Here is a 27,884-nt window from a genome sequence, read left to right as displayed (position 1 = left end):
CATATATTCACAATACCTGTCCATCTTCCTCTCTCTCCTTTGGAATTCTACTCTTATAGGATTCTAGGCTTTAGCAGAAGGAACTGAGATGTTTGGGGACCACACAGCCTATTAGAACCTTGGTTCTGAACATTTGGTGCTTTGTGGGGATGAAGCTTGTGCAGTCCCAAGGTGCACTGTTTTTCTGGAAGGTTTCTGAAGCCCAATAGCTCCTGTGGGTGCTTCCCATAAGGGTGAATGTCCACAGTTATTGCTAAGTAATCTTTCTTTCTTTCTTTCTTTCTTTCTTTCTTTCTTTCTTTCTTTCTTTCATTTTCTGATCACTGAAATCACTTTAGTAATTGAACTTGTAAAAGAAAATCATATTGTCAACACTGTGAAAAAGCCTGGAATGCTCAATAAAGCTAAAGGTGTTTGTTGTAAAGATTATTTAGAATGATCATTATCGTGGCTTCTTTCCCAGACCTAGACAATTTTTTTTAAAGGACCAAATGCTATGGTTTTATACTCAATAACAACATTCTTAACAGTGTTCTAAGATCAATATATTTTTTCACCATTTGTTCATTTCAGTGGTTATTATTCACCCATAAATAATTACAAAAACTTTTGTAATATCGAATTCCTGAGAAAACAATTGTCTTCATTAGCATCTGTCAGTGTTCTAAATGAACCCGGTTGAGAAGCTGTTCCTTCAACAGTGCACTGCATTATATCAATGGATAAACTAAGTTCTCAAATTAATAATTTATTTCTTTACTCTTTCATCATATTGTTAGCACATTTAGGTGTATAATTCTGGTCTAAGAGACTGCATAATAATGTAAAAAATCCTGTGTGCAAATATAGCATCTATACATTAATACATAATTTATGCAGCCTAATATACTTCCTTATTTATCAACCTTCTAAATAGGGTGTATTATTTTTCCCATAGGGATATGATGATGGATATGGGGGTGAATATGATGACCCAAGCTATGAGGCATATGATAACAGTTATGCCACCCAAACACAGAGGTAAGCAATTGTAATTATAAATTGTTTTTTCAAATGAACTACTAGACCTAGCCTTTGTTCTCCTATTCATTTTGTAAAATGTGAATTTTAAATCTTACTTTCTGACAGCAAACAATTCTTCAAAACATCCAAATAATTTTTTGAAATACTTTTAATCAAATGTAATCAAAAAAGACTACCAGAGTTAACATACAAGATTACCAGAATTAACGAAAGAATGCAGAAAAAAATACATTTCTAGAATCATTTCAAATTTTAGCCTAATTTTAAAAACAAATCCAAGTGATTATCCCTTTCCTCTACCTTGTATCTCTCTGAGTTTTTCTTTCTAGAGTGTAAAGTCTTCAAGGCAGATATCATACTTTCCTTCCTGTTTGTACAGCTCATAGCATATCATGAGCTCTACCAGAAACAAGTAATAAATAACAATGATGGTGGTAAACACTTGTGATTAGTCAACATACACTAACAAAGACAACTGCAGGACTTTATATCTGTAACCTTAGGTTTGGGGGCAAACAACCTATCTACTTTTAAGACAGTTTGATAAATTTATTAACAGGATTATATTATTCGGTTGGTTGTGATAGACTCAGTGACCCAGCAGGTCTCTTCCCTTCCTCTATCCCAGGGGTTCCCAAACTTAGTTCACGGCTTGTTCAGGTTAAGCCCCTGGAGGGCCGCGAGATGCTTTGTTTACCTGAGCGTCCGCAGGTATGGCCGTGCAGCTCCTAGTGGCCGCAGTTCGCCATTCCCGGCCAATGGGAGCTGCAGGAAGCGGCGCGGGCCGGGCCACCACTTTCCACAGCTCCCATTGGCCAGGAACGGCAAACCTAATCCAAATTTGACTGAGAAGTTTATTCAAAAAGATTATTTAACTTTAAACAACTGTTCTGTGGTCCGGGAACACATTTAGCATTGGTGGTCCTTTAATAAAAGGCTGTATTTTGATAGCCAGGGATGATTTATAGCAGTAAAACCAGCCACTCTTACTTTATTGAACCATTCTCCAGTTGAAGGAAGGGGGGGGGAAACGAAACCACACACCAATCCGTCGGTTATTTCAGTAATTCTAATTCACATCAGACTACCTCATAGTGAATCAGTTACCCAATTAATTGAGTAAATCCAAAGATATGGAAATGGTGTGCCTGAAGAACCACTGAAACTAACTTGTTTTGTGCCAGCTACTGTCTCAACAACATTCAGAAGCAATACTTTAGCACAGTGTTCCCCAACCTTTCATGTCATGGCCCCTCTCACCCTTCTCCGCGTTCCCTGCCCCAAGCTGCGGTCAGGATCCAGAGCCATGAGCAAGGCTGCAGCTCCTGTGGGGTGGGGGCTGGGGCCCAAGCCATGGCCAGACCAGGAGCCGGGGGCTGAGGGTGGGGCCACGCCTGGAGTTGGGGCCGTGGCCAGGAGCTGTAGCTGAGAGCAAGGGCCATGGCTGGGTGAGGGTCCAGAGTGGGGCTGGGTGGTGCTCCCTCTCCACCCCCTGTGGGGCTTGGCCTAGCCCTGCCTCATCCCCAGAACACTCCTCTATGCCCCCCTAGGGGGGCGCACTCCACAGTTTGGGGACCATTGCTTTAGCATAAAGGACAATTAAGGCACCCAAGTTTGAAAATGTTGGTTATGTCTTTACTCTGTGAGGATAATGATAATAATCTTCATGGGCTAGTGGTGAAATCATCTTTTATTACTAATGTAGCTAATAAAGGGCAACTGTTTACCATTTAATTGCAGATACATTCCTAATCCTCTATATGGTTTCAGGCATATTCTGTGAATACAGCTTGTCATCTTATTTTCACTTAAACTGCATGTCAAAAACTATTCTTGAACTGGCCATTCAGAGGACACCATCAGTGGCAGTGAAGGAAAGAGGTCAGATTACAGAATGACAAATGAAGGTGTAAAAGGGGAAAGATAAAATCTCTTACTGAATTAGTGGGGTTCCCAGCAAACAAACAAACAAAGAAACACATTTTCCCGGAGAGTGTTATGCACTTCAGAGATGTCAGGTCCTAAAATTAACATGTTCACTGCTGAGTACTTCACTGATGAAGATACCCATCAGAACCATCTTCAGCTCTAGAACTGCTGTAGTGGTAATTGAGATGAATAAGAAAGCAATGCCTTTGGTAAGTATTTGTTGTCGAACCAGTGAAGATGTTAAAAGGGCTTTGTAACATGTGAATGCTTTCATGTATACTTTAACCACACTTCAGAAGTAGTGGTATATTAGTTGCTGCATATTCATAAGCAAATACACCCCCCAGGCCCACTGACATGGGGGGGGGAAAGGGGACAATTTCCCAGGGGCCCAGGCAATTTAAAAGGGCGGCCACGAACCCCAGGCCCTTTTAAATCGCCCAGATGAGCAGCAGGGCTCCTAGGCGTGCTCTGGGGGACCCCACGGGCCATCACAATTGGCCAGCGTGGTTGGTCCCGGAAGTGATGGATTCATCACTTCCGCCACGGGCTCTGCACCCCTCTAAGGACAGCCCAGGGGCCAGGAATTGCTGCCAGTGGGCCTGACACCTCCTCGTCTCAAATGTACTCCAACTTTTTTGAAAAGTCCATCTCTAGCTACAGTAGCTCATTGTCACAGGAGAAATGGTCTTTGGTTTGGAAATAATAATTAGTTAGAAATCACTATTCTGAGATAATTTTCTATATCATGGCATTAATTTGTAGTTCCTTTGTATATCATATTCCTAAGCAATTAAACAGCATGTCCATTAAACTAATGAGAAAAAACACATTATATTCAAGCTACAACCGCTAGAGATGTTTTATATAAAAAAGAAGACTTAAAAAGGAACCAAAATAACTATGTTAACTAAACTAATATTTATTAACATAGGTTTAGCAGACATTTTTCACAATGTGAACTAGCAGCAAAGAATTCAAAATACATATTATGTTCCTAAGCAATAAATAAATGGTTTGTTTGTTTCTGTTTTGTATGTAATATATGGCCACATGTAGCCATCCTTACCTCTCACAGTCACCACTTGAAAAATCGTAAGCCAAGAGGCTGCCCTGAAGAGCTAAAGGTGTCAGGAATCCAAGTTCCCTGTATGCCACATACAGTCCCACTGACTTCAGTGGGACCACTAGCAGTGTGAGGCACTACTCAATGTAAGGGTGGCAAAAATTAATCCATAACTTAAAGGATGATGATGTGAAAGTGCCTGAAATTAATTGTAAACTTTTTGAGAGATCTGATAATCTACATAAATTCCAGTAGGGTTATTGCTAATGTGAATGTATCTATGAAAAGTATAGTATCAGAGAACTTCAGATTGACAGCTGTAGTTTTCATCTAACTGAATTCTGCCTAATATCAGCAGTTTAATTATCAGTAGTCTCATGTGACTAGTCACATTGGCTTCTGTAGAGCAATACTCATAACAAAAACAGAACGCAGAAATTGATGTGTTTTCAGCAATTATATATCCATGTCTGTTCTCCTGCAGTGGCATTATGTATACTGCCATGAAGATGCAAGTGTTTTCTAGTTCCACACTAATGTTATAATAATATAATATTAATAACTATATTAATAGCTTGCACTATTCATTCAAGCAGCAATAGTTTCTGCAAAACTGACTCACATTCATTTAATTACTCAGGCCTATTGTAAATCTAAAGCCACAGAGATTAAATTTACAACATTATTAAATTTGAGGGGGGATTTTTTCCTGGTTATTCTTTTCATGTAATTATGTTCATGACACCTATCCATATGTACTGCATGTGGTCACACAGAAAGAGCATTTTTAGATGTATCCATTAGAACAGAAATCTGTCTCTTAGTCAGTAGTCTACACATGTAGGGCCCAAACTTGCTGAAGTGAAGTCATGGCAAAACTCTCATTGATTTAAATTATGTAGAATTGGATCTTCACTGTTTTTTGGGGGTTTTTTGCCTTACATTCTAGTCCCAGTCCTCCAGCCTTGACTTCAGTGTGACTATTCATATGAGAACTGCAGAATGTGGCTGCATAGGCTGGTAGCATAGATGTAGATTAACTATAACCCATCCATGGAAAAATGGGGCACTAGATGAGGCACTAGATACAAATATGATTCTATACTCCTGCAGTCACTTACTAATTTTTAGTAAGGAAGGCTTGAAGGGTCATGACCATGCACCACAGCTGAGCGGAGGGGGCATCACATGAGTCAGCTGTACCACCTGTGCACCTGTTGAGAGCTACCACACACCAAGGAGTTCTCTGCTGAGCAAATCCAGCTGCTTTCCACCTTTTTGCACCACTCAGCCCCATTGGCTTTTGAGGAATTACCCCAATTAACACTGGTTTAAGTGGGAGAAGAATCTGGCGCAATATCTGTTTTGTGCTGGAGTAGTTTTCAAAGAAATTTTAAAGAAATATTAAATTAAAAAAATACTGGGTCAGATTCTTCGGCCTGCTCCAACAGTTTTAAGTGGCTAGAAACTAGTTACATCTTCCCAGTGGGTGTAGAGCTAGTGTACCAGGCTGCTATTTCACATCCTGCTCTCCTTGCTCCTGATTAGGAACATTTACAAGTGAATCTGACATTTCCAGGACTAGAACAGTGAATGTTCTTGAATGTATCATTAATGGGCTGAGCAGCTGGTTTGCATATATTTTGCGTATTGTGATCAAATCATATTAAGTGATCCAAGTGTCTACCTTCAGGACAGTTTATAATAGAGATGATATCTACTCTTATTCTTTCAGATATTTTAATACAGGCACCGAAATGTGTGCATATCCTTCAGATTATAATTCTACACAATACTGCATAAAATTAACTTTTTCTTATAGCTCTCTTCTCATGTATGTAGCAATGAGGCAGAATTAGCTAAAAATACAAACCAAATTAGAAACAAAATATTTAACAGAGGGTCTAGAGAGCAAAGACACAATTACACATGTCCACTTATTCTACTAATCATTAAAAAACAGGAAGAAACATAGCAATCGCCACATCACAGGGGACTTAGACTATGGTCTAGCTACACAGCAGCTTCTTAAAGAAATACGCTCATCAATATTGCTTTATTTTTAGGCTAGGTCTACACTGGGGGGGGGGATCGACCTAAGATATGCAACTTCAGCTACGCGAATAGCTGTCAGCGTATCTTAGGTCGATTTACCTGGCCGTGAGGACGGCAGCAAGTCGACCGCTGCCGCTCCCCCGTCGACTCTGCTTCCGCCTCTCGCCTCAGTGGAGTTCCGGAGTCGACGGCAGAGTGATCAGGGATCGATTTTAAGACGTGATAAATCGATCCCCGATAGATCGAACACTACCCGCCGATCCGGCAGGTAGTGTAGAAGTACCCTTAGTCTTAAACAATATCCTGTGACCCTCATTGTAATATCTGAGTGCATATTACAAAAATTAATATGAAAACTGTTGTCAGTCTTGCCTCTGGCATCCGTGTTCATGGATGAAGTAGGTACTCCCCTACCTACAGGCCAAAATGACAAAAAGGACAGAGTGAACAAAATGTGTCTTGCATCACATCACTAAGCCAAAGCTCTGGCAGACTGCAAGAGGGAATGAATGTCAGAAGCAAGAGTGCCCCAGTCAGAATCCCCTCCTGTTCTTCCTCAGGAGTTGAATCTCATGGAGCAGCACCAAGACTATTCAGCTGATCACAACTTCCACAACACTAGAGAAAATCTATGTGATAAATACCCAGGCCACAGGCCATCCATGTCTTTGTAGATGATTACAGCAGTGTTACCATAATGGCTAGGAACCCTAGTCATGGATCAGGACCCCACTGTGCTAGGTGCTGTACACGTAGAACAAAAAGACCGTCCCGGCTTCCAAAAATTTACAATCCAAACACCTAAAAATGGATTTGGAGCCAGTGCAGACCACAGGGCACAGTAGTAGCTGAGATATCTCAGTATTTTCCTATGTAAAGTACAGTACAGGTATCATTGGGAGGTAACTATTGGCAAATTTTGACTTTTTAATGATGTCCACTATAGAGGGGAAATCTTCGCATAGCTCATCACTAATCCATCAGTTCCCCTGGCCCTGATATTTTAACAGAAAACCATCACCTGACTCCCTATTTACCTACTTACGTGGTCTTGTGGGGGAAGCCTGGCAGGCTGCTACATATTCTGGTGTTGCAGTGTCCTCTTCGGGTGTGACCAGATGTTTACTCCCTTGGCCAAACATCCTTTTCCACTCCATGACCAAATATCCTCTTCCTTTTCCTCTCCAATCCTCAGATGCAATACTCTGAGGGCAACCTCCACACAGCAGAACTGAGAAACTCCATCACTGGATCCCCCTCCCACTTAAGGAGAGAAATCTCTCTTCATTTAATACAAGTAACCAGCAGTTTTACCTGTACTGGACACAATGACCACAAAAGAAAAACGTGGGCTTGGTTTTGTTTCTGTACAAGTTCTTTATTCTTAAAGCGGAAGACATGCTAAGTATAGAAATGAAGTAGAGCACAAACTGATTTAATTTCCTACCAAATTATTGATGAGCAAATATTTTCAAAAGACATAAAAGACAAAGATACAGAGTTGTTGTCAAAACACTTTCAGTATTATTTGCATGTGATAACGCTCCCGTGCATACTGTAGAGCCTCAGTAAATTGCATTCAGATGTATATGTCCTGATTGCATTCAGCAGTAAACTGTATAGATAGGTATAGATATAATCTTCCCTGAATGTAAAATAAGTTGAAATAAATCCATAATGCCAAAATCTGATACCCTTACTTATGTGGAATAGTGCCTTACTCTGTAATTAGCCCCAGTGTTTTCAGTGTGACTAGCTGCATGGTATAAAGTACTATTTCATACTAGCTGTAGATTAAGGTACCCATGAGTAAAGGTATCAATTCTGGTCCATAGTACTTTGAATAACCTCTAATTTCTGCAACAGAGTCCTTCTTTCTTATATCCCCTGCTGACACATAGATATGCCTATCACTTTTGTCTCACCATCTCTGAATATTACAATATAAGAAAATATATAGCTAGCTCTAATCCAGGTAACAGCTGGGAGAGTGGCTGCATCGTTCTTGGTAAAATATCATATACTGTATAATTTTTCTCTCTTGTACCCTCTCCCCATTTTAACCAGCCTGCATTGTATTTATACTATGCTGTATTTCATTTTGGTTTTGTGCTTATATCCACCTGTTCATAAATAAAGATTTCCCTGCATTTTATTTTCAAACCATTGAAATCAATCAAGGCAGCAAGCCTAAAAGATGACATTTTATGTATCTTCACTGCAATCCACTTACAGCATTCATCATCAGAAACTGTTTTCAAATGCCACTTCTCATTTATTTGATTCAATGAGCAAAACTGAATCAAATTGAGTTGCTCTGAAGTAGAGAAAAGTTTGTCTTCTAAATCACTTGTATCCTCTAAAATTCTTGGAAGATTTTTTTCTTCATAGATCTCAACTCTTATGTTTGATGTCCCACTAATAACATTTTTGGAGTAGATTGTACAGTTCTAGAAATTCTCTCTCTCTCTCTCTGTCTCTCTCTCTCCTGTATCATTGAATAGGGATCATGGACCATTTGTCTGGAAATTTGTGTCTTTAGAATCCAGCATTTTCTACAAAACTCCAAAGAACTTGATGATAATTTTCTCCCATGTTTTGTGTGTGTGCATGAGCGAGAGAGCATATTTGGGGGATGCAGCAGTTATTAGTGTGTCAGTGGTCATAGCAGATAAATGGGAGACAGGTTTCTATTCCAGACTATGCCACTGATAACATTGTGTTACCTTGGGACCTAATTCTGTAGCTCATCCACTTGTACACTGGTGTAATTCCATTAAGTCCACTGAGTTGCTGCTGATTTATGTTAGTGTAAGATCAGAGTTTAATAGATTTGAGGGCCAGAATGGACCACTGTGATTATCTTGTGTACTCTTCAGGCATACTACTGGTATAGAATTTTACCCACTGATTTCTACAGTGGAGAGAATTATTTCTCCCTGTTACACTTGTGAACACTATCAAACTGAAGCTCTCAGAATCAAATCCTCCGTTTTCCTTTCTATAAAATTTGCTTGAATTTTGTTTGTATGTTCTTAGGCCATGGTCATTTTGTGTTCATTTTCTGGGAATAGTCAGGAACCAAGTTTTATTAGATACCAAACATTAGATTCATGTACACTCATCCAGTCAGTGAACAGAATGATATGACGGCCCACGTCCTGCAAACACGTATACACGTGCTTAACTTTAAACATGTGAGTAATTCATTGAAATTTTGTTATATTGAGACTACTCACATGTTTAACTTTAAGCAAGTTTGCAGGATTGGAGCTAAGTGATTAATCAGAACACCCACAATTAAGCAATACACATCAAATTATTAATATTCAATACTGCACTCACTGCTCAGACTGAAACATTTTCAATCAATTTATAGTATAAAAACATAGTACATTACCTAGCACCGTGGGGCCCTGATCCTGATTTGAACCGTTGGTTGGAACTGCAAAACAAATGATTAATAATAAAATACATTTGAATAACAAATATATTCAAAGAAATAATCCATGGGGAGATACTCCAGGAGCAGAAAAAGAGGTTAGATTTGTCAAGTAAATTATTCCTTCTGCTCTAGCAATAATCCTACTCTGATGATACTTTCAATCAAGAATCACTCCTGAATCTCATGCCTCCAGCCTGAGTCCTATTGGAAACTCTCCTATATTTTAAGATTTTTGATATCCTTATGCACCTGTAAGCTGACTCAAGATCTCTGCCCCACTAAGCATGCTCTAATTAATGTACATCAGTGGCCCCAGCATATTCTCTGAGATCTCTTGAAATTTTCAGATGAAAACTTTTTATTGAAGTTTTCACAAAAATACTTTCAAATATTATTTTTCAAAAAAATTGAAAATTAATTTAGTTTATTGGCTTTCAAATTTTTCCTTCTCTCCTTACTTCTTTGTTTTACCTTTTTGCACTCTTTTCAGTGGCAAAATGGAAAAATGAAAAAGAGAGAAAAGGAGGGAAAGGAGAATGGAACAACAACCCCCCCAAAAATTTCTAAAGCAAACATTTTTTAAAAATATATCTTCATGAAAATTTGCTCATTCTCAAAACTTGTGGAAAGCACTTTTTTTTTTTTTTTGTGCAAAAAATCATTATCATTTTCAACAAGCTCTGTTCTCCAACTAGTTCTTATAATAGCAGAAAGCAGGACCTCCCCATACTTCTTATATAGATATACAAAAATTCTCTTTTCTCCCTCATTAAATGTAAAAGAAGGTCAGCTGTCCCAAAAAAGAGAGTGGACAATGGAGAAACAAGACTCCAAAAGGTAGATTCAGAATTTATCACCTCTTCATTTTTATCCCAAAATCATATTTATCACCAACGCTGAGCTGAGGTTGGTGGGTGGAGATGAAAGTCCTACATAACGATATTTATATAAAAGTAGAATTATAAAGGAACTTCAAATCTTGCTAATGGAGAGTAAATAGTTCAAGGGATGTCCCAATAGACAGTGTAATAACAAACATCATTCCCTAAGTGCTGATGATTCAAGTCTTAGGAAGCAAAGGGGAGACTACAGACACCAAACAATTCGGTGAGCATCTTTACGCTAAATGTGAAGGGGTTCAGGGAGCATTTCCATACAGCAAATGTTCTACCAGCACTAACGTGTCAAGCTGAGGGTTTGTTTCTTTGTGTCAATGTGTAAAGCTTTGGGATTCCCAGGAAAGACTCCCAGGTGCTAAGCTGCTGATACATTCAATGTGTCATTACACTGAGCCTCAATAAGAGGGTAAAGTCTCAAGAGCCACGGGATTTAACCCCCTTTACTGACTAGTTGGAAGCACTGATATGCCAAACCTCTTGATGGTACTGGAATGGTGGCAATGAGCCATAGGAGATGCCAATGCAGTTATACCAAAGGTTCTTGCCTAGCCATACCAGGAAGCAGGAAGAATCCAAGTGTGTCTCAGTATTAGTTAACTGATGCGGGCCACGGACTCTTCCTTTTTTGCTGGGAGTCCAGATTGTGTCGGAGGCTGGCAAACAGAAAATTGATGCTGTCTTATCTCTGTAAATGAAACAACCTGTGGAAAGACCAGAAACAAATAATAATAATTTTAAGAGACATGCAGAAATTAAGAGATTAAGCATTTTGGGTTTAGGAAAGCAAAAGAGAAGTCAGGGGACATTAATAGAAACGGTACGTCTACACTGCAGTCAGGAAAGTAATTTACCGCTCAGGTAGGCATACTTGCACTAGCTTTGATCAAGCTAGCATGCTAAAAATAGTAGTGGGGCCACAGATATATGGGCTAGCTGCCCAAATTCAATCCTATCTAACCCCGTGGATATGTACTAGGACAGTAGGCCCATGCCACCACCAATGCAGCCATGTCTACACTGCTATCTTTAGCAGGCCAGCTCAATCAAATCTAGCATGGATACATCTACCTGAGCTGGAAATTGTCCCCCGCAGCTGCAGTGTACACATACCCCTAATGATACCCAATCCCCAATAGAGACAGCAGCATTAGAAGCTGAAGCTGCTTGAATTGGAGCCATTGGATAGCTCCTTCACTGATCATGGTTGCAAAGGAAATGAATAGATTGTTCTGGGCCACTGGGTTACCTGATGTTGGAACAAGCTCAGTAGGATAGTACCCTCAAGTTAGCCTACAAGTGCTTCATTAGTTCAAAAACCTTAAGAGCTGGGAGAGTTTGCTGCACAACTCACAAGTGACATGAAAACCAGAAGCAAGAATTTGGCAATATCTTCAGAGAAACAGAATTATTATGTATTTTTCCCTTACCCACCTTTTGAAGTCCCCTTATGGAAGATGCTAGGCAAGTGAAAGTACTATTGTACAGTATGGACCAGATCCTCAACTCGTGTAAATGGTTGTAGCTCAGTTGAAGTCATTGGAGCCATGTCATTTTACACCAAGTTTCTGCCCCATGTTATGTCTCCAGAAAAAAAGTCATATTATGTTTTTATATTCTCAGCAGAATGTTGAAGAATTACTTTGAAATGCACTCAGCTACCTTTCATTTTCTATGTTAAAACATTGTGCCATATGGGTGTTAATGATTACCCATGGTCACTCTTACAAATTACTATTTAATTTAAAGTTTAATTGTAAGTTTTATGACTTCACAATTAAGCATTTAAATTACACATGGAAAACTTTTAAAAGTATCTGCCTGTGACATGTCTCTCTGTCTCTCATTGGCCTGAACTCAATCTATATCTGGACTTCATCAATCCATGGAAGGTACCCACCCACTGATAGCAAACTGGAAGTGAAGAATACCATATTCCACTGAAACTATACCGAAGCTAATTTAATCAAAATGATAAGCAAGGGGAGATTTACTTTGTTATTTCTGAGAGAGGAAGTGAAGAAATTCCATAACAGGCTCTGAACTGCAGGGCCTTTATTAAAACTATTAAAAAAACAAAAATAAAATCAAGAAAGCATGTCACCAAAGCTAAGCTATCATTAATACTCTTAAACTAAACTTAGACTAAATCAATCATTCATTCAGTCATCATTAATTCTCCTTCTTGTGGAACATAAAGTGCATGTTTCTTATCACCCATTCCCAGATAGCCCAGTCTCCTGCCAATGTTGTGGCTTGCTCTATATTAAGCCTGGGGCAGGCAAGGTCAGAAGCTTTGACATCCTTCCAAGATGTGCTAGGCTGTCTGCGAGGTCTTCTCCATCCAGATTTTGTTGGGTTGAAGACATAAAGCTGGTGGGGTGGTATGGACTCCCGCATACAGAGCAGATGGTCAAGCCACCTGAGCTGGTGTTGAGTCACTTCAGAAGATATTGGAGGCTGGTTGGTCTGACGCCTGACATCCTTGTTCGTAACACGATGAAACTACCATATGCCTTCAATAGATTGTTGCTGGTTCATGTTGAAAGCATCCATCTGGTGCATTTGCACCTCTATGGTAGCCCAGATTTCAGAACCACTCCTATAACATTGCTGATTCAAGGTGGCTTATCTATTTGGAACATACCGTGAAAACCATTGGATCTCCTATCACTTTGTCATTTGGATTGAAGCAATACAACATTTCATGATAGGACTCTGCAAGACCCATTGAAGTGGCAGGGATGAGCCAATTATTACTGGCTATCATTTTCCTATGGTCAGGCCCCAATGAGGAGGGTAGTGGCCACATTGGCCTTGGTGATGTTGCCTTGGCCTTGTCAAGGAACACTTGTAAAGCCCTCAAAAGCTTCACTCCCATCTCTAGATGTATTGTGGTGGCAAGACTTTCTCATTAGACATCGCAACATCATCATCATCATCATCACTGCTTATGCACTGATTAATCTTACCAATGAGGAGGACAAGGAACAATATGCATGAGCCATGTATGACATCATCAGCAGAGACTCCACTCATGACATTATTGTTGTTATCCAATGCCAATGCCACCCTGGGATGCTCAAACAGCTTGGCTGGAAAGTGTTGGGCATTTTTTATGGATGCGACCACAAACAATATTTGTGAGCAACTGCTCGAGCTTTGTGCTGCAACCAGACTCCATGTTTCTGACACTGGTTTCAAAGGAAGAACATACCTGCATGGACTTGATATGGGAATGATGGGTGAACCCACAAAACACTAGAAAGTGGTAGCATGCTAAACACCAAGGCAGGGTGTCAGAGAAGATGGAAAGAACACTTTCAGGACCTTCTTAACTGCAGCACCTGGAGGATGCAAAGAGTCCAGTGACCACACCTCTATATAATGTAGAGGATGTCACTGTGGAGGAGGTACAAAGTGCAGCCTGTAAGCTAAACAGTGGCCATGCTGCTTAGCTGATCGAGCATGGCATGGATTCTGTCCTAGAGTGGCTGACCCATATTATCAATAAAGTATGGATTCATGAGAAACTAAAACAATACAGCCATCAAATTAAGAGCAACAGAGTCAAAGCAACAAGTTAGTCTAAGCGCTGGAATAAATTACCAATTTAGTTAAAACATCAGATTAATACAAGAAATAATCAACCCTGTTATTAAATGTTAAAAAGGGATCTAAAAAGGTGCCTGTCTGTTTGGTTATAAATCCCAACTAAAGATCACCCAAGTCAATCAAAACTATAACTTGGAACTGGTTTAATGTATTGTTACTGAAACAAGATTATTATTTAATGTCTGAACCACAACCTCAGAGCCAATTAAAAGCTTCCTCCTTAGATTTCAGTTCTTGAGTTGTGGCTAACCCTTTACTTTCCCACTCCCAGCAAAGATATTATAATGCAGGCCTTAATAGAACACTCTGATATGCAGAATTTGGATAACTCTCATTTAGCAGTTTAGGTCTTCAGACAAATCAAATGTGAGGTTTACCTTGGAGCCATGCAACTTGATTCAATCAGGTTAGGATTAAATCATCTTTAGCTCAAATTTACTTGGAAAAGGCCGACTTATCTCAGAAACTTAAAAAAAATCAGTGTTTGCATACCACAGAGACTGTAAGTTTATGATCCCCAAAAATATCAAAAATACAGAACATGAGGCCAGTTTTAAGGAAGGTGACACAGCTTTACTTTAGTGAAAAGGTCTTGAGGTGACATTATGTCATCAGTTTAAAGAAAGTTTGACCCTATAAAAATAACTACTTGAAAAGATTTAGCGACAGCCAGACCCTCAATATTCATCCATCAGCAAAATTAAAAATAAACGTGAACATCTTATGATCAGATGTCAACATACTTCTTACAAACAAGACAATTTAGGCATTTTTATATTTAGGAACTAGGCCATAAGTCAAAAAGCTTATCTTTGAAAGTTTTCATCTTGATAGAGAAAAATTACTTTAAAACCTCCTAAGATGAGAACCCATTTAAGAAATAAAAATAATGAAACCTTCATGAAGGTCTGTATCCTCATATATGCTACTTCTCTCACAAGTAGGACCATTGATGTTAATATCTAAGGGTTGGAAAATCAAGCCCATTGTGATTTGGAAGCCCTGTGGCTAAAATACTGTGCAGTGCATAAAAATGTAGGAGTTTGATGTGAAAGATTGGTAATGAGTTAATATATTTTCTAAAACAGATATGATTACTTCCTGCTTTCAGGTAGGTGCATGTACTTAAGAAAATTACACCTTGTGTTGCTTGAAGAGTAATGAATGCTAATCACAGATAATGGTGTGTTGTTTCCAATTAACACCACCAAGAAAATGTGGTGTTTCTAGAACTCATGAGCACTGTAGTTTCTAAATTATGGGATGTCATGGAACTCTAAAATTAAATAACCAAGTTTTGTTTATGCTGAATTCATTTGCTGATTATTTACTGAGATCTGCTACCGATCAACATAATATGGTTGAATTATATTTATCTGTAGTGTGATAGTGTCTTTTAAAAGCCCTAAATATATAAAGCCAGTTTTTTTACAGTCCAGGTTTTTTCAATATTGTTACTAGAGAATGACTTTTTACAAATATATGTTGTAGCCTGATCAATTATTAGAATTATATTTTTTTATTGGGATGCACCATGCACTTGTCACAAATACAAGGTCATTCCTCAGGTGACTAGTTGGAGTTAATCAAGATGATAAAATTGGTGAAGCACACACACAAACTTCATAAGCTTTTGTTAATTCAAACAAATATAATTGAAATAATAGAAAAATCAATATACATAAGTATAAGAATAAGATAAATACGGTAGAGTGGTTTCCTGTACTGTTCATACTTGCAGTCTTACATTGTGCATACTTACAATCTTATGGAGACAATTAGAAACAAGGGGAGAAGAAAGAGTAAGTGGAGCACATCAGGAGACTGGTCCCAGGTCAGGCAACGTGCTGTTCTAGAAATGGACATATCCAAGAAAGCAAGGAAAGTTCCAAATCATGTATAACCATAGTTATACAGTTATATTCAGTCCACATGGACACAGGCAACATCAGCTCACCTTTTCCATATGTGTCGGCAATATCAGCCCATCTTATTACATACAAGTCTTTCTAGCTAACTATATTTATGCTTCCAATACCTAAGTAATTTGCATCAATGTGGTCTGCCTTGTAACAAAATTTCCAAAGTGTATGGATTAGAGTCACTTGTTTTATACAATGAATTGGGGGGAAGTGATTTATTTCAATTGGCTGGAGATTGCAAGAGGTGATTTTTTTGTTTTTGTTTGTTTTGTTTTTTCCTAACTCTGCTATTCCATCACCATTCCCATCCTCTTCCCCAGAAATGCAGTGAATAGGTCAAAATTATGCTGTTTTAAATCACATTACGTGTGATTTTTCATACTATTTGTCATATCTGACATGTCAGCTCTATGTTTTGAGCATATTTTAGGTCTAAACTGTAGGAAGTTTGAATATGATCAGACTGATTATTTAACCCCTGCTTTACTGCACTCATTTTGCTCTCATGATTCCATTTAACTTTCCAATGAAATCACTAGAAACATATAGCATGGCTAGTATGTTCAATAGAATATTAGATATATTGTGCCTGGTCAGCTCTAGAATATTTAGCATCAGTCCTAAGTGCTTATATGGCCATGTCAATGCGGTATTTGAGCACTTGAAAAACTGCTTGCTGAAACAGTGACTTTTTAGGAAATATTACAGAATATTTATAGAAAATGTACTTTTAATTAAAAAAATCATTAGTATTTGCATTGGAAACCTGATTATAAAAAAATTTACCTAGCCAGTCAGGGAACAAACATGTTTGTTCGAAACAGATTCAATGTCAAATATCAAATACTTGCAATGAATGTTCTCAAGAGAGCTATAGTACATGAATTTTTCTTAGGAATTATTCCAGGAAGAATTATGAATAAGAATTGCATTCAAGAAATTCAAAATCCAATATTTGTCTACAGCAATGGTAAAATTGTGTCTAAGCAAATAATTGTTACAAATTATTTGCCCTACTCTATTATCTTTATAAGATTTTTTTCTGCAGTGTTAAATATGTCTCTGCTTCAAATGTTAACCAATATTTTTTTTAAAGCTCCTGGAAAATAGCCAAAGTAATAACGCAATGTTGAGGTGACCATGGAAATTTTGGTATCTTTGTGAGAGCCCGTCAGATGGAGCCTTTAATTAAAAAGGTCAAATAAAACAAACAAACCAAAAAATTAACAGGAAACATATTATATTTTTTATTTAGTTCACTGAGGGTGGGGGAAATACAATTCAGTAATATAGATAAATTGTAAGCTTTCCTTGGCAGTGCCTGGCTGCCTTTTATTATTATATTTGTGCAGTGCCTAGCAAACTGGGACTTTGGTCCTGATTTTGGGGCATGTAGGGTGTTACTGGAAAACAAATTATAAATAATAATAATAGTAAAGCTAAAATGTGATTAATTCAATCTCCATGTTAACATGGCTCACCATCTTTGCTTCACAGATATGCTGGTACCCATTACAGACAATAGCTGCAGATCGTTAATTAGCAGCATGCAACAATAATCTAAAATGGCCTCTTCATTTTTTGATAACCTATTGTTATGACTATACATGATCACTGTTGATCAATAAACAAATAACTGGCAAGCAGTAGTTTTGAAACTAGCTCTGATTTTCCACTTCCTTGCACTTTGTATATTCATTTACATCTGTGCAAACTAGGTAAAAAAAAATTCTACTATTTATTAACATTTTACACTTACTTCGCACTGGTACAAATCACTGCCTAACATTAAGGCTATGTTTTAGTTATGGGTATTTTTAGTAAAAGTCATGGACAGGTGAACAAAAACAGGCAGTAAACAAAAAGTCACAGCCCTGTGACCTGTCCATGACTTTTGCTAAAAATACCTGTGACTAAATCTTACCTGCTGGGAGGGGGATGCTCCTGAAGACTGCTGCTGGGGAGGGCAGCGCGGGGCAACAGTTCTGCTGGGAGGGGAGTGGCCTGTGGTCACTGCCGTGTGCGGGTGGGCGGCCTGCTGGGGGGGGGGGGGCAGCCCATGGCCCCGCTGCTGCTCTGGTGGGGGCAGTCCGGGCCCCTCCCACTGCCACCGCAGGTCCAGGCGGGAGGTGACCTGGGGCCTTGTTGCCGCCGCTGCTGATCCAGGCGGGGCCCCACTGCCACTGCCGCTAGTCCCGGACCGCTGCTCCAGAGCAGCGCCGGGGACCAGTTGCCTGGGGCTGCCAGAGCAGTGGCCAGTGTGACTGGCCCTGGGTCTTCCCCAGCTGCTGGGGTGGTCCTGGGGTCAGCCACACCAGGGCTGCAAAATTCACGGAGGTCACGGAAAGTCATAGAAACCCATAAGGCTGTGGATAATCAGCCCTTCACTTTGTAAGGAATGTAGGCAGACCAGCCTTGCAGGAAGTGTAATTGAAAAATGGAATAAACTGCCAAAGTCCTCAGTAAACACAAGCATCTTCAGGTTCAGTACAAAAGGCTGCGACAGACTGATAATATCCTGTAATATCCTGAACAAACCTTATAGAATTAAGATAAGCTTTATTGGGTTAAGTTAAACCTTACTGAATTAGGTTAACACCTTTTAGGTACAGTGTTTTAAAAATGCAGTTGTGCATGTGGTGTTGTGGCATTGTATGTACTTCTCTGATAAGGAGGGGGGATGCTAATAAACTTCCTCAGTTATTAGCCTTGGGGAGACATGCATATACTAGTTCAAACTGGATTCTCCAGGGAACAAAGAAAAGACTTTTTGATTAAAAATCCTGAGTTTATTCTAACCTAAGGCTCCCTTTTTGATCTAGCAAATGAACAGGACTCCTGGTCAATGGAGGGCCTCAATCTTTAGGGAAGGATTAAAAGGACAAGGCCTACTGAGATCTCAGAGGACTGTGTACTTGTTCTGAGATGAAGCTCTGATGAACTTGTAACCACAAGGAAACCCTAGGGCAAGATATTATAAGACTGCACCTTGTTCTTGTGAATTGAATTTCTATCCCTAACCTTCTGCCACATCTTTGAAAAATAATTCCTATGTTTACACATTTTTTGAATGATCTTATTTTAAAATTAGTAGATAATAAATGAAAATAAAAAATATAATATGTCCTCTCTATCTTATATTTGCACTGATTCTAGTGTCATTTGACTGTGTTATGCTTGCATATAAAGGTAATAACATTTTAACTTTTGTTTACTATCTAAGCTTTTGTGTTGATTCCTTCTGATTATAGTAACATTTCTTGCTATCTGAATCTATTGCAGTGTGCCTGAATATTATGATTATGGTCATGGAACAAGTGAAGACGCTTATGACAGCTACGGTAAGGCCTGTTCTATCTTTAGTAAAAGTGTGAAATCAAAAAACCAATCAGTCACTGACAGCTCCAAAATTACTTCTACCTTCTTTTTTGCTCTGCTTTTACAGAAGCCCAGACTAAATTGATTTGTGTAATTCTAGGGTGAGATTTGACTTATGGAACTAGGACCAGAAAATTGGACAGATCAATTTTGATCAAAATTTCAAAGGCAATTAATCACATAGATCACTTTTAACAGCAACAGTGAGCATGCTGATTAGCGCCTGAGTATATTTCACAGTGTCAGTTGTCAGTCTTATTGATGTGACAACAATACTGTGTCTCTCCTGCTGTCATATCCATTATTTCAAGCAACAAGTATAACGTAGTCAAAAAGATTTTTTTATTCTTGGAATGATAGTACCAACAACTCCAATTAAAATCCAGAGTTCTAAAATACTTTATTGCAAAATGCCATATAATTTTTAACTTTCTATGGATCAAATCTTGCTCCAAACTTCACAGTCATAGAATACCTGAACACACTGGAACTGGTTCCACTGCATGGGGGAAGAGGATGTGAGGAGAAAGGACAGCTTTGCTCCAAAAGGGTTCCCTCTTCCCCAGTGCACCTGGAAAGTTCGTGGTAGTTCTGATGGCTCCATGACTGCACAAATAATGAGAAAAGCTCCCTGTCAGGGTTCCCCCACACACCCTGAACTCTGGGGTACAGATGTGGGGACCCGCATGAAAGACCCCTTAAGCTTATATTCTACCAGCTTAGGTTAAAAACTTCCCCAAGGCACAAATTCCTTTCCTTGTCCTTGGACAGTATTGCTGCCACCACCAAGTGATTTACACAAAAATTCAGGGGAGGATCACTTGGAATCCTTATCCCCCCAAAATATCCTCCCCTTTCCTGGGGAGGCCTGAGAATAATATACCAACCAATCGGTTAGCAATGTGAGTACAGACCAGACCCTTTATCTTCAGGACACTAAAATCAATCAGGTTCTTAAAAGAAGAACTTTATTATAAAGAAAAAAGTAAAAGAATCACACCTGCAAAATCAGGATGGAAGGTAAGAGATTTAAAACACAGAGGATTCCCCACTGGGCTCAGCTTCACAGTTACAAAAACAGGAATAAAACAACCTTTGTAGCATAGGAAAATTCACAAGCCAAAACAAAAGATAACCTAATGCGTTTCCTTGCCTTACTTACAATTTCTGTAATTTTAAATGGATCATTCCAGGTATGTTTTCAGGAGATGTTGTACCTGCTTGGTCTCTCCCTCGGTCCAGAGAGGGAACAAACAAAGAGAGCCACAAACAAATCCTCTCTCCCCCACACAATTTGAAAGTATCTTCTTTCCCCATTAGTCCTTCTGGTCAGGTGCCAACTAAGTGATTTGAGCTACTTAACCCCTTACAGATAAAGCGATTCGGTACAGCTGCCAAGAAGGGATTTTATGCTACCCTTTTCTTTATATTTATGACACTCCCCAGAGAGATGGACAGGGGACAGCCACGGGACTTGCTACATCCCCTCTCAGACTACAGTAGCAGTGCCACAGCAGCTTTGCTGTAGCATTGTGACCTAGAAGAAGGATTCATTCCCACCTTGCCCACTGAACTCCACGGTGCATGGCCCATTTACTTGGGCTGTGTTTCTGGTCCAGAATCAGGCATTAAAATATTACTTTAGATGGTGCATTGAAATCCATTCCTTCTATTTCTCTTGAATGTTTTGCAGTAGTTTTTTACACTCAGTTGGAAGATCTGAGCCTGATCTCAGATGGTATATATCAGCATAATTTGAATTAAGTCAACAGAGCCATGCTGATTCTCACCAATTGAGGGTGTGGCCCAATATGTTCAAAGTATAACATTTGATGTATTATTAGTTATTAACTGTCATAATGTATATGGTGTTTTCCAAAACACACAACAAGACAAGAGAATGATGCTGGAAATGAAAATTCCAAGTGCATGATAATTTTATTCATGCAACTGTGAAGCAAATTTTAGGGCAATGCAAAGTTGCAGTTTCCTTTGTATTTGTACTGAAATCATGGTTTCTTAAGGCACATTGTCAAAATAATTGCATTGCATAATCAGAAATAACTTATTTTTGTATGTAATCAGTATTCGTGATACATGTGCTTTATGCAATGTGCAGTCAAGTACATTTTCAGTGCTAAACAAGTAATAATATTAGTGTATTCATATGTGTGCGCTTCAGTTACCCTTGGTTTTGTTTCTTTTGTGTATTTATTTGCTGTTATCATCTTGAGTAAAAAGAATACAATCTCTTCCAAAAATGCTGCAAAAGCAGTGGTCCCCTAACTATGGGGGGCAGGAGGAATGTTCGGGAGGGTGTGTAGCCAGGCTAGCCCCCATGGCGGGCAGGGAGGAAGTGCCACCCAGCCCCACTCTGCCCCCAGCCCCAGCTACAGCTCTGCTCTGCCTCCTGCTTCACCCTCAGCCCAGCTCTGGCCCCAGCCTCAGCCCCACTCCGCTCCCTGCTTTGCTCCCAGCCCAGCTCTGCCCTCATTCCCTCTCTGTCCCCAGGCCAGCTCTGCCTCTAGTCCCAGCTCCTCCCCACTCCCCAGTTTTGCCCCCAACTCCACATTCAGCCCAAGCTCTCCTGCTGAGCCAACTGTGCAGTAATGGAGGGGTGTGTGGACACATTCCATTACTGGTGAGAGGGCACAACAGGAAAAGTTTGGGTACCACTGTGCTAAAGGGTTGAGTTACCCAGAGAAGCATGATGTGAGCCCAGGATTGAGAGCCAGCTACTCCTGAGTTCTTAACCTGTTCCTGAAACTGACTCTCTCTGTAGATTTGGGAAAGTGATTTACACCACTCTACTGCCATTCCTTGGTCTGTAAAATGAGGATGATAGTACTTGTTCTCCTATACAGGATGTTGAAAAGGCTAATTAGTTAAGGTTTATAACTTGCTCATATAAGATCACTATTGTAAGATTATGAGTCACTCCTGTGCTAGGCTCCAGCCAACCCACAAGCCAGGAGCAAGTTGTGTGACTCCCAGACCAGGTATATAAGCCCCACAGGAGGAAGAGCTGCTCAATGTGCTCAATGTCACTCCAGGACTTGGAACTCTCTCCTCCCAAATGCTGGCAATAGACTCCTCACGCCTTAGCCTGCTCCAGCCTTGTTCCTAGCCCTGCTCCAGCCTTGCTCCTGCTCCAGCCCTGTTCCTAGTCGGGCTCCAGCCCTGCTCTCGCTGCTGCCCTGCTCCTAATCCCTCCTCCCTGCTCCAGTCTCTTTTACTTATTATACCTGTTTTACTAACAACATGCTAGAAACTTAAAACAGAGAAATCATTTTCCAATTTTTCAACTTTTTTCCCCTAAAAATGGGGAGCATTTTAATCTATATCCTGGTTCCTGCTGGTTCACATGCACTAGCATGTTCATAATATTACTCATACACCACTCTGTTAACCTATGTGTGCACTCTTTTTTCTTCTTCTTCTTAAAGAAACAAAGATTTAAATGGATTGTGTTAATCTCAGTGTATGTGTATTCTGCATTTATATTTTTTTATTATTGTTCTCTGGTGCACACACTATATCTCTTCTCCTCACCCAATTATTTCAAACACTTCCCACCCCATCCACAAGCAGTGAGGCTCCACCTCATTCTCTATCCTTACATAACTTCTACCCTTCATTGTCCAATAAATCTCAATTCTCTATCCCTGTTTGTGTAAACTTCCTAATCCCCAATACTGTGTGAATTCAGCCTCCCCTGTATTTCCAGCACCTCACACAAGTCAAGACTATTTCTCTCTCTCTCTCACCCCAGCTCAGCAACTAGTAATAGTTTCATGTCTTCTTGTGCCTCCAAAAATATATCTATTCCATTCCCTACTAGCCCTCTAGCCCACTCCTTTGTAACACTAAATTTCCCCCCTACCATGATTAAGACCACCACATAGACAAATCGTGATCCCCAGCCATAATGCCTAATTCCTTTTCTCCCTTCAAAACCCCTAGAAAAATCTCCATTTCCTTGCCCCTTCACAGCCCATCCCACTTTCCTTGTCATCCCTTGTAAACATCATCAAGACATGTCTTTTCCCCTGGATTACCCATCCCTGCCCATGTGATTCCTGATTTCTTAACTTTTCCCTATCAGCCTCTATACCTTTCCTCCACTCTATACTTCCTCCCACATAGCATTTTACAATCTCATTTCCTAGTCAATTTTCCAGGGGATGGCTGTTGAGCCTCACAATGAGAATCCTCTCATTCTTCAGTCTCACTATGTAAATTCCAGCAAATAATAACAATATTACTATATAGCACTTATATGTAGTATAGGGACTCTAGATTTTCAAAGTACTGTAAAAACATTAGAGCACCACTTTGTCCCCCCGATAAGAGCTCTTAGCATTGAATTCTTAACTTTCTAGCTGAGCTCCTGGACAGCAGGACCCTTTCCATCCTCCTGGAGTAGGCTAATATAGGTTCTCCTCTGCCCTCTAGAAGAGCCTGGATTTGGAGGCTGGATGTTGCTCCTTCTTTCAATTTATTCAGCACTCCTTGTTTCGGTTGCAGGCATTAAGGGAGCATGTTTAAGCAAAATACTGAAATAGAAAAGAGTATGTGCCTGCATGGAAAAGTCCTGTGGAACTGAGCAGGAATAGAACAATCAAGTTTTACAGAAATCACTTTAAGCTATAGACTTGAATAGATGATGATAGTCTTAGTTTAGGTTGTTGGGTTTTTTTTACCATCCTCTATAAAGTGAAAGCAGGGATATATTATCCCATTAAATTCAAAAGGTGATTTAAGAAGAACTTTTCCCACTGTCAGTCTCTCTCTCTCTCTAGGGAGCTTCCCTTCCTCTTCTTTGGATTGACTGTGGAGTTGATGCTGATGAAATCCTTTCACTTAAATATATTGGGCCTTTCCATAAAAGTAACAAGCAAAGATTTGGGGGGAAACTAAGGGCTCAGTCCCTCAAATTACTGAATGCATTTCACAAGATGCTGAGTGCTTTCACCTCCCACTAACTTCCATAAGTGTTTAAGGCACACATTACCCAGCTGGAGGTGCTCAGCACTTGCAGGATTGGATCCTAAATTTGGGAGCATAAACCAGGGTGACAGAGTCTTTTTAACTTTATACAGATGCTCATATTTTATAATGAACTTCATGCAAGTGGATTAATTTATGAATAAATGCTGTTTCCATGTGTACCCATTGTTTTCCATAATTACATAATTTTGCATTTTCCCCTCTAGTGCTGTTGCCCTTCAGGAAGGTGTCTGGCAAAAACATGAAGTTAATGACTTGTTTTATTATAAGCATAGTAAAGTAAAATGTATGGTTTAAAATGAAGTAGCATAATCAGAATAACTATAGCAGAGACAGTCATGATGTCCTGGGAAAAGCCACTACTGCAGCCTGTGCTCCACCTTTCTCTCCCTTTGCGATTCTTGTTATTTTGCCCTAAAGGGTGGCCACTAAATCAATCAAAGCACTGAGACATGATATGGAGATACATCCTATTCCTGTGAACCTTACTGATCATGTCCAAACTGCATAAGCACTGACTTATAGCCCAGAATCCTGTCCCTCTAGCTGGATTAATCAGAAAACCTGGGGTGCATTTTCTGGGGGTAGTTTCATCTTTAATTGTTTGACAGTCCTGGAGAGGAATCTGGAAAGAAAGTCCCCAGGACATTATAATGGTGATTGCCCTCTTTGTGGGAGTACTGGGGAGTAAGGGAGAAGTGTGTTGCCTCCCCATCCACGCTGTTACACATCTGCATGGAGCTGCTCACCACCTAGCCCTTAACATCTTTGTCACATGGGCTCACATTCATTTTGGACCAAGTATCAAAGACACTTTCTTGGTATAGTAACACATTAGAGTAAATGAAAACTACTTAGGTATTCATTACAATAAAATTATTCAGGATATTTGTATTTTTGTGTGTGCACATTTGCTCAAGTTGCCATATAATTCTGCTTTGTTTCCACTGCAATTTAGCTTTAAGTGTTCATGTGTAAAGAATTGGTTGTTTAATTTTAGGATTATTCCATTTTTAATTAAACAATGAGAATGTAAATGCTTAATATAATTCTTTTGGATGTAAGACATCAAAGTTCCAGAATACTGCCAAGATGATTTGACTGTCTATTTTTGTAAAGATTACCCAGCCAATAATTCATTAAGAAAGCTTTAAAGTGTGATTAGTTTGGCTATGCGAAGTTCTGTAGAGGCAACACTGTGTAACCAAATGTTTGTATGGCTGACAGCTAAAATGGACAGCAATATTCTATTCCCATGCAAACTCATTGTTTATATACCAAATCAGCACTTGCAGGATACAGGAACAGTTAATTACATGTTCATTCTTTATTTGAAGTAAAGGAGACAGCTTGTGCTGAACAAGGAAGAGTAAAAAATGAATATATAGATCTGAAATATGAGGTGAAAAGAAAATATGTATGGGATAAGGAAAAATATGAATTCTGTACTTTAAATCAGGCTATTTGGATATCTCACTTCAACTCCATTAGAGAACATGAGCATTCCCATTCGCATTGAGATGCTTGAGTGATTACTATCCCAGTGTGAAAATAAAGCCCGCAATTGATTAATCTATTGCATTATCAAAAGAAAATGAAGCCACATAGAAATCATACTGACCTCATGTTTCACGGCACAGAGACAAATATTTTGTAAATTTTGAAAGAAAATATCAATTGTTAGCATTTGTTAGCATTTGTTTTGTAAAGATGATGAGTTTGTTCTAATAATCATAGTCAAGTCCAACAATAATGCAGATATTGTCATTCATTGATCCTGAAATTCAATTAGCTTGTGTTGCCGAGGGTTTTGCCACTGTGTTTTTCCAGTCTATCTTCATTTAAGTGTTCAAAGGCAGGAAATCAAGTGAACTAATGTGATAATTTTTTTAGAAAATTGCAGGTATGATAATGCAAGTAGTTGGATCACAGGGATCTTTCCCTTCATTGCTGTAACTTCGATGGTGACTAAAAGCAAGATACTCAGCTGATGTAATTCAGTGTAGCTCTCTTGGAGTCAATAGAGCTGTGCTGATTGTCACTAGTATCTTGCCCTAATTATTTAGAATATTGTCTAGTTTAAAAACTGAACATCACTTAAGTAATTTATTATCTTTGGAATGGCAAACAGCCGTATATCAAAGAAAACATTTTCATTTGATTTTGAGATCTTGGGACACTCATGGTTAACTGGGCATACTTAAAACAGGCCCTGTATGCCAGCCAGACTTTGCCTACACTTACACAAGCCAGTATAGGATCACAATTAAATCTGAATTTACAGTGCTTTGTTCTTACATGGTGATGTTCAGCCCAGTAGGGAGGGTCCTGCCATGGCCATGCATCCTACCTTGAAAATATGTGGGCAATGTGCAAGTAGTGTGGCCAGATAGCAAGTGTGGAAAATCGGGACAGGGGGTGCTGGTAATTGGCACCTATATAAGAAAAAGCCCCAAATATCGGGACTGTCCCTATAAAATTGGGACATCTGGTCACCCTATGTGCAAGCCCTCTGCTCTAGGGGGAAATTTGCACATTGAAAAGCCATTCTTTGTATCAGTTGTTGCTTCTTTCTATGGGATTTCTTTATCTGGAGCATACTATGGTTAAGAAACCCTGATATCACAAGAACTCCCCTGTTTGCAATTTCCTATACACTTGTAGGTCAATATTTTTGAATATGCTACAGAATGTTAATTAACCGCCACTTCTGCTGATAGATTGAGTGTTCAGTACCTAATTCCCACTCAAGGCATGTCTATAGGACAAGTTAGTGTTCAGCAAGCTGGGGCATAAATCTACAGAGCTTCAGCGTGCGGCGCACTTGCTGTCCATGTGGCCCCTACGGCTGTGTGCTAAAGATTCTCCAATGCCCTTTTACGTACTGATCTTTGAAACAGCTGTACAGAAAGTGCACTAGTGAACTTTTAGTGCACAGCAGCAGAGTCCACACAGCCATTTAGTGTGCTGCATGCTGGAGCACTGTAGATTTACGCCCCCACCTTGCCACACACTCATTTGTCATATAGACAAGCCTTAAGACTCCTGGATGCCCTGTTTCTTGGACTCCCATGATGGCTGTCTAGAAACTGAGGAAGAGAGGTTAAATGACATGTGTAAGATGACAGACTGTGTCAGTATTAGAGTTAGGATGAGAATGCAGGATTTCCTGGCTCCCAGTCTCCTGGGCAGACCATTAAGCTGTGCTTAGAAAGGAGATGAATAAGAGGGGACATCATAAAAGAACACAAAATAATGAATGATTTAGAGAAGGCAGGTCAGCAACTTCTGTTTTCTCTGTCTCATAACATGAGATATTCAATGGGATTTAAAGGTAGAAAATTCAAAAACAATAAGAAGAAATATTTTTTCAACAGCATGCAAGTAGAGTGTGGGGGAATCATTGTCACAGGAAGTCATTGAGGCCAAGGACTTGGCAAGATCCAAAACGTGATTGAACATTGATATGAAAATCAAGAATATCCAGAATTATAATTAATGATAAATGTTTTCAAATGGATATTAAACTGCATGCCTCAGGCTTA

At 39.5% G+C, this 27,884-nt stretch overlaps 1 protein-coding gene across 1 annotated transcript in view; it reads left to right on the top strand.

The window, feature by feature from the left end:
* The window catches only part of KHDRBS2 (KH RNA binding domain containing, signal transduction associated 2), a 580,284-nt gene that overhangs the window by 529,485 nt on the left and 22,915 nt on the right, over positions 1 to 27,884 (top strand). The window contains exons 7-8 of the mRNA XM_065401399.1: positions 938 to 1,020; positions 19,234 to 19,292. Coding sequence (XP_065257471.1) covers positions 938 to 1,020; positions 19,234 to 19,292 — 142 coding nt within the window. The remainder of the gene's footprint in view (positions 1 to 937; positions 1,021 to 19,233; positions 19,293 to 27,884) is intronic.

This window comes from Emys orbicularis, chromosome 3, assembly GCF_028017835.1.
Source record: "Emys orbicularis isolate rEmyOrb1 chromosome 3, rEmyOrb1.hap1, whole genome shotgun sequence".
NCBI lineage: Eukaryota > Metazoa > Chordata > Testudines > Emydidae > Emys > Emys orbicularis.
Note: the sequence above shows the minus strand (reverse complement) of the source record. Positions and strands in the feature narration are given on the sequence as shown.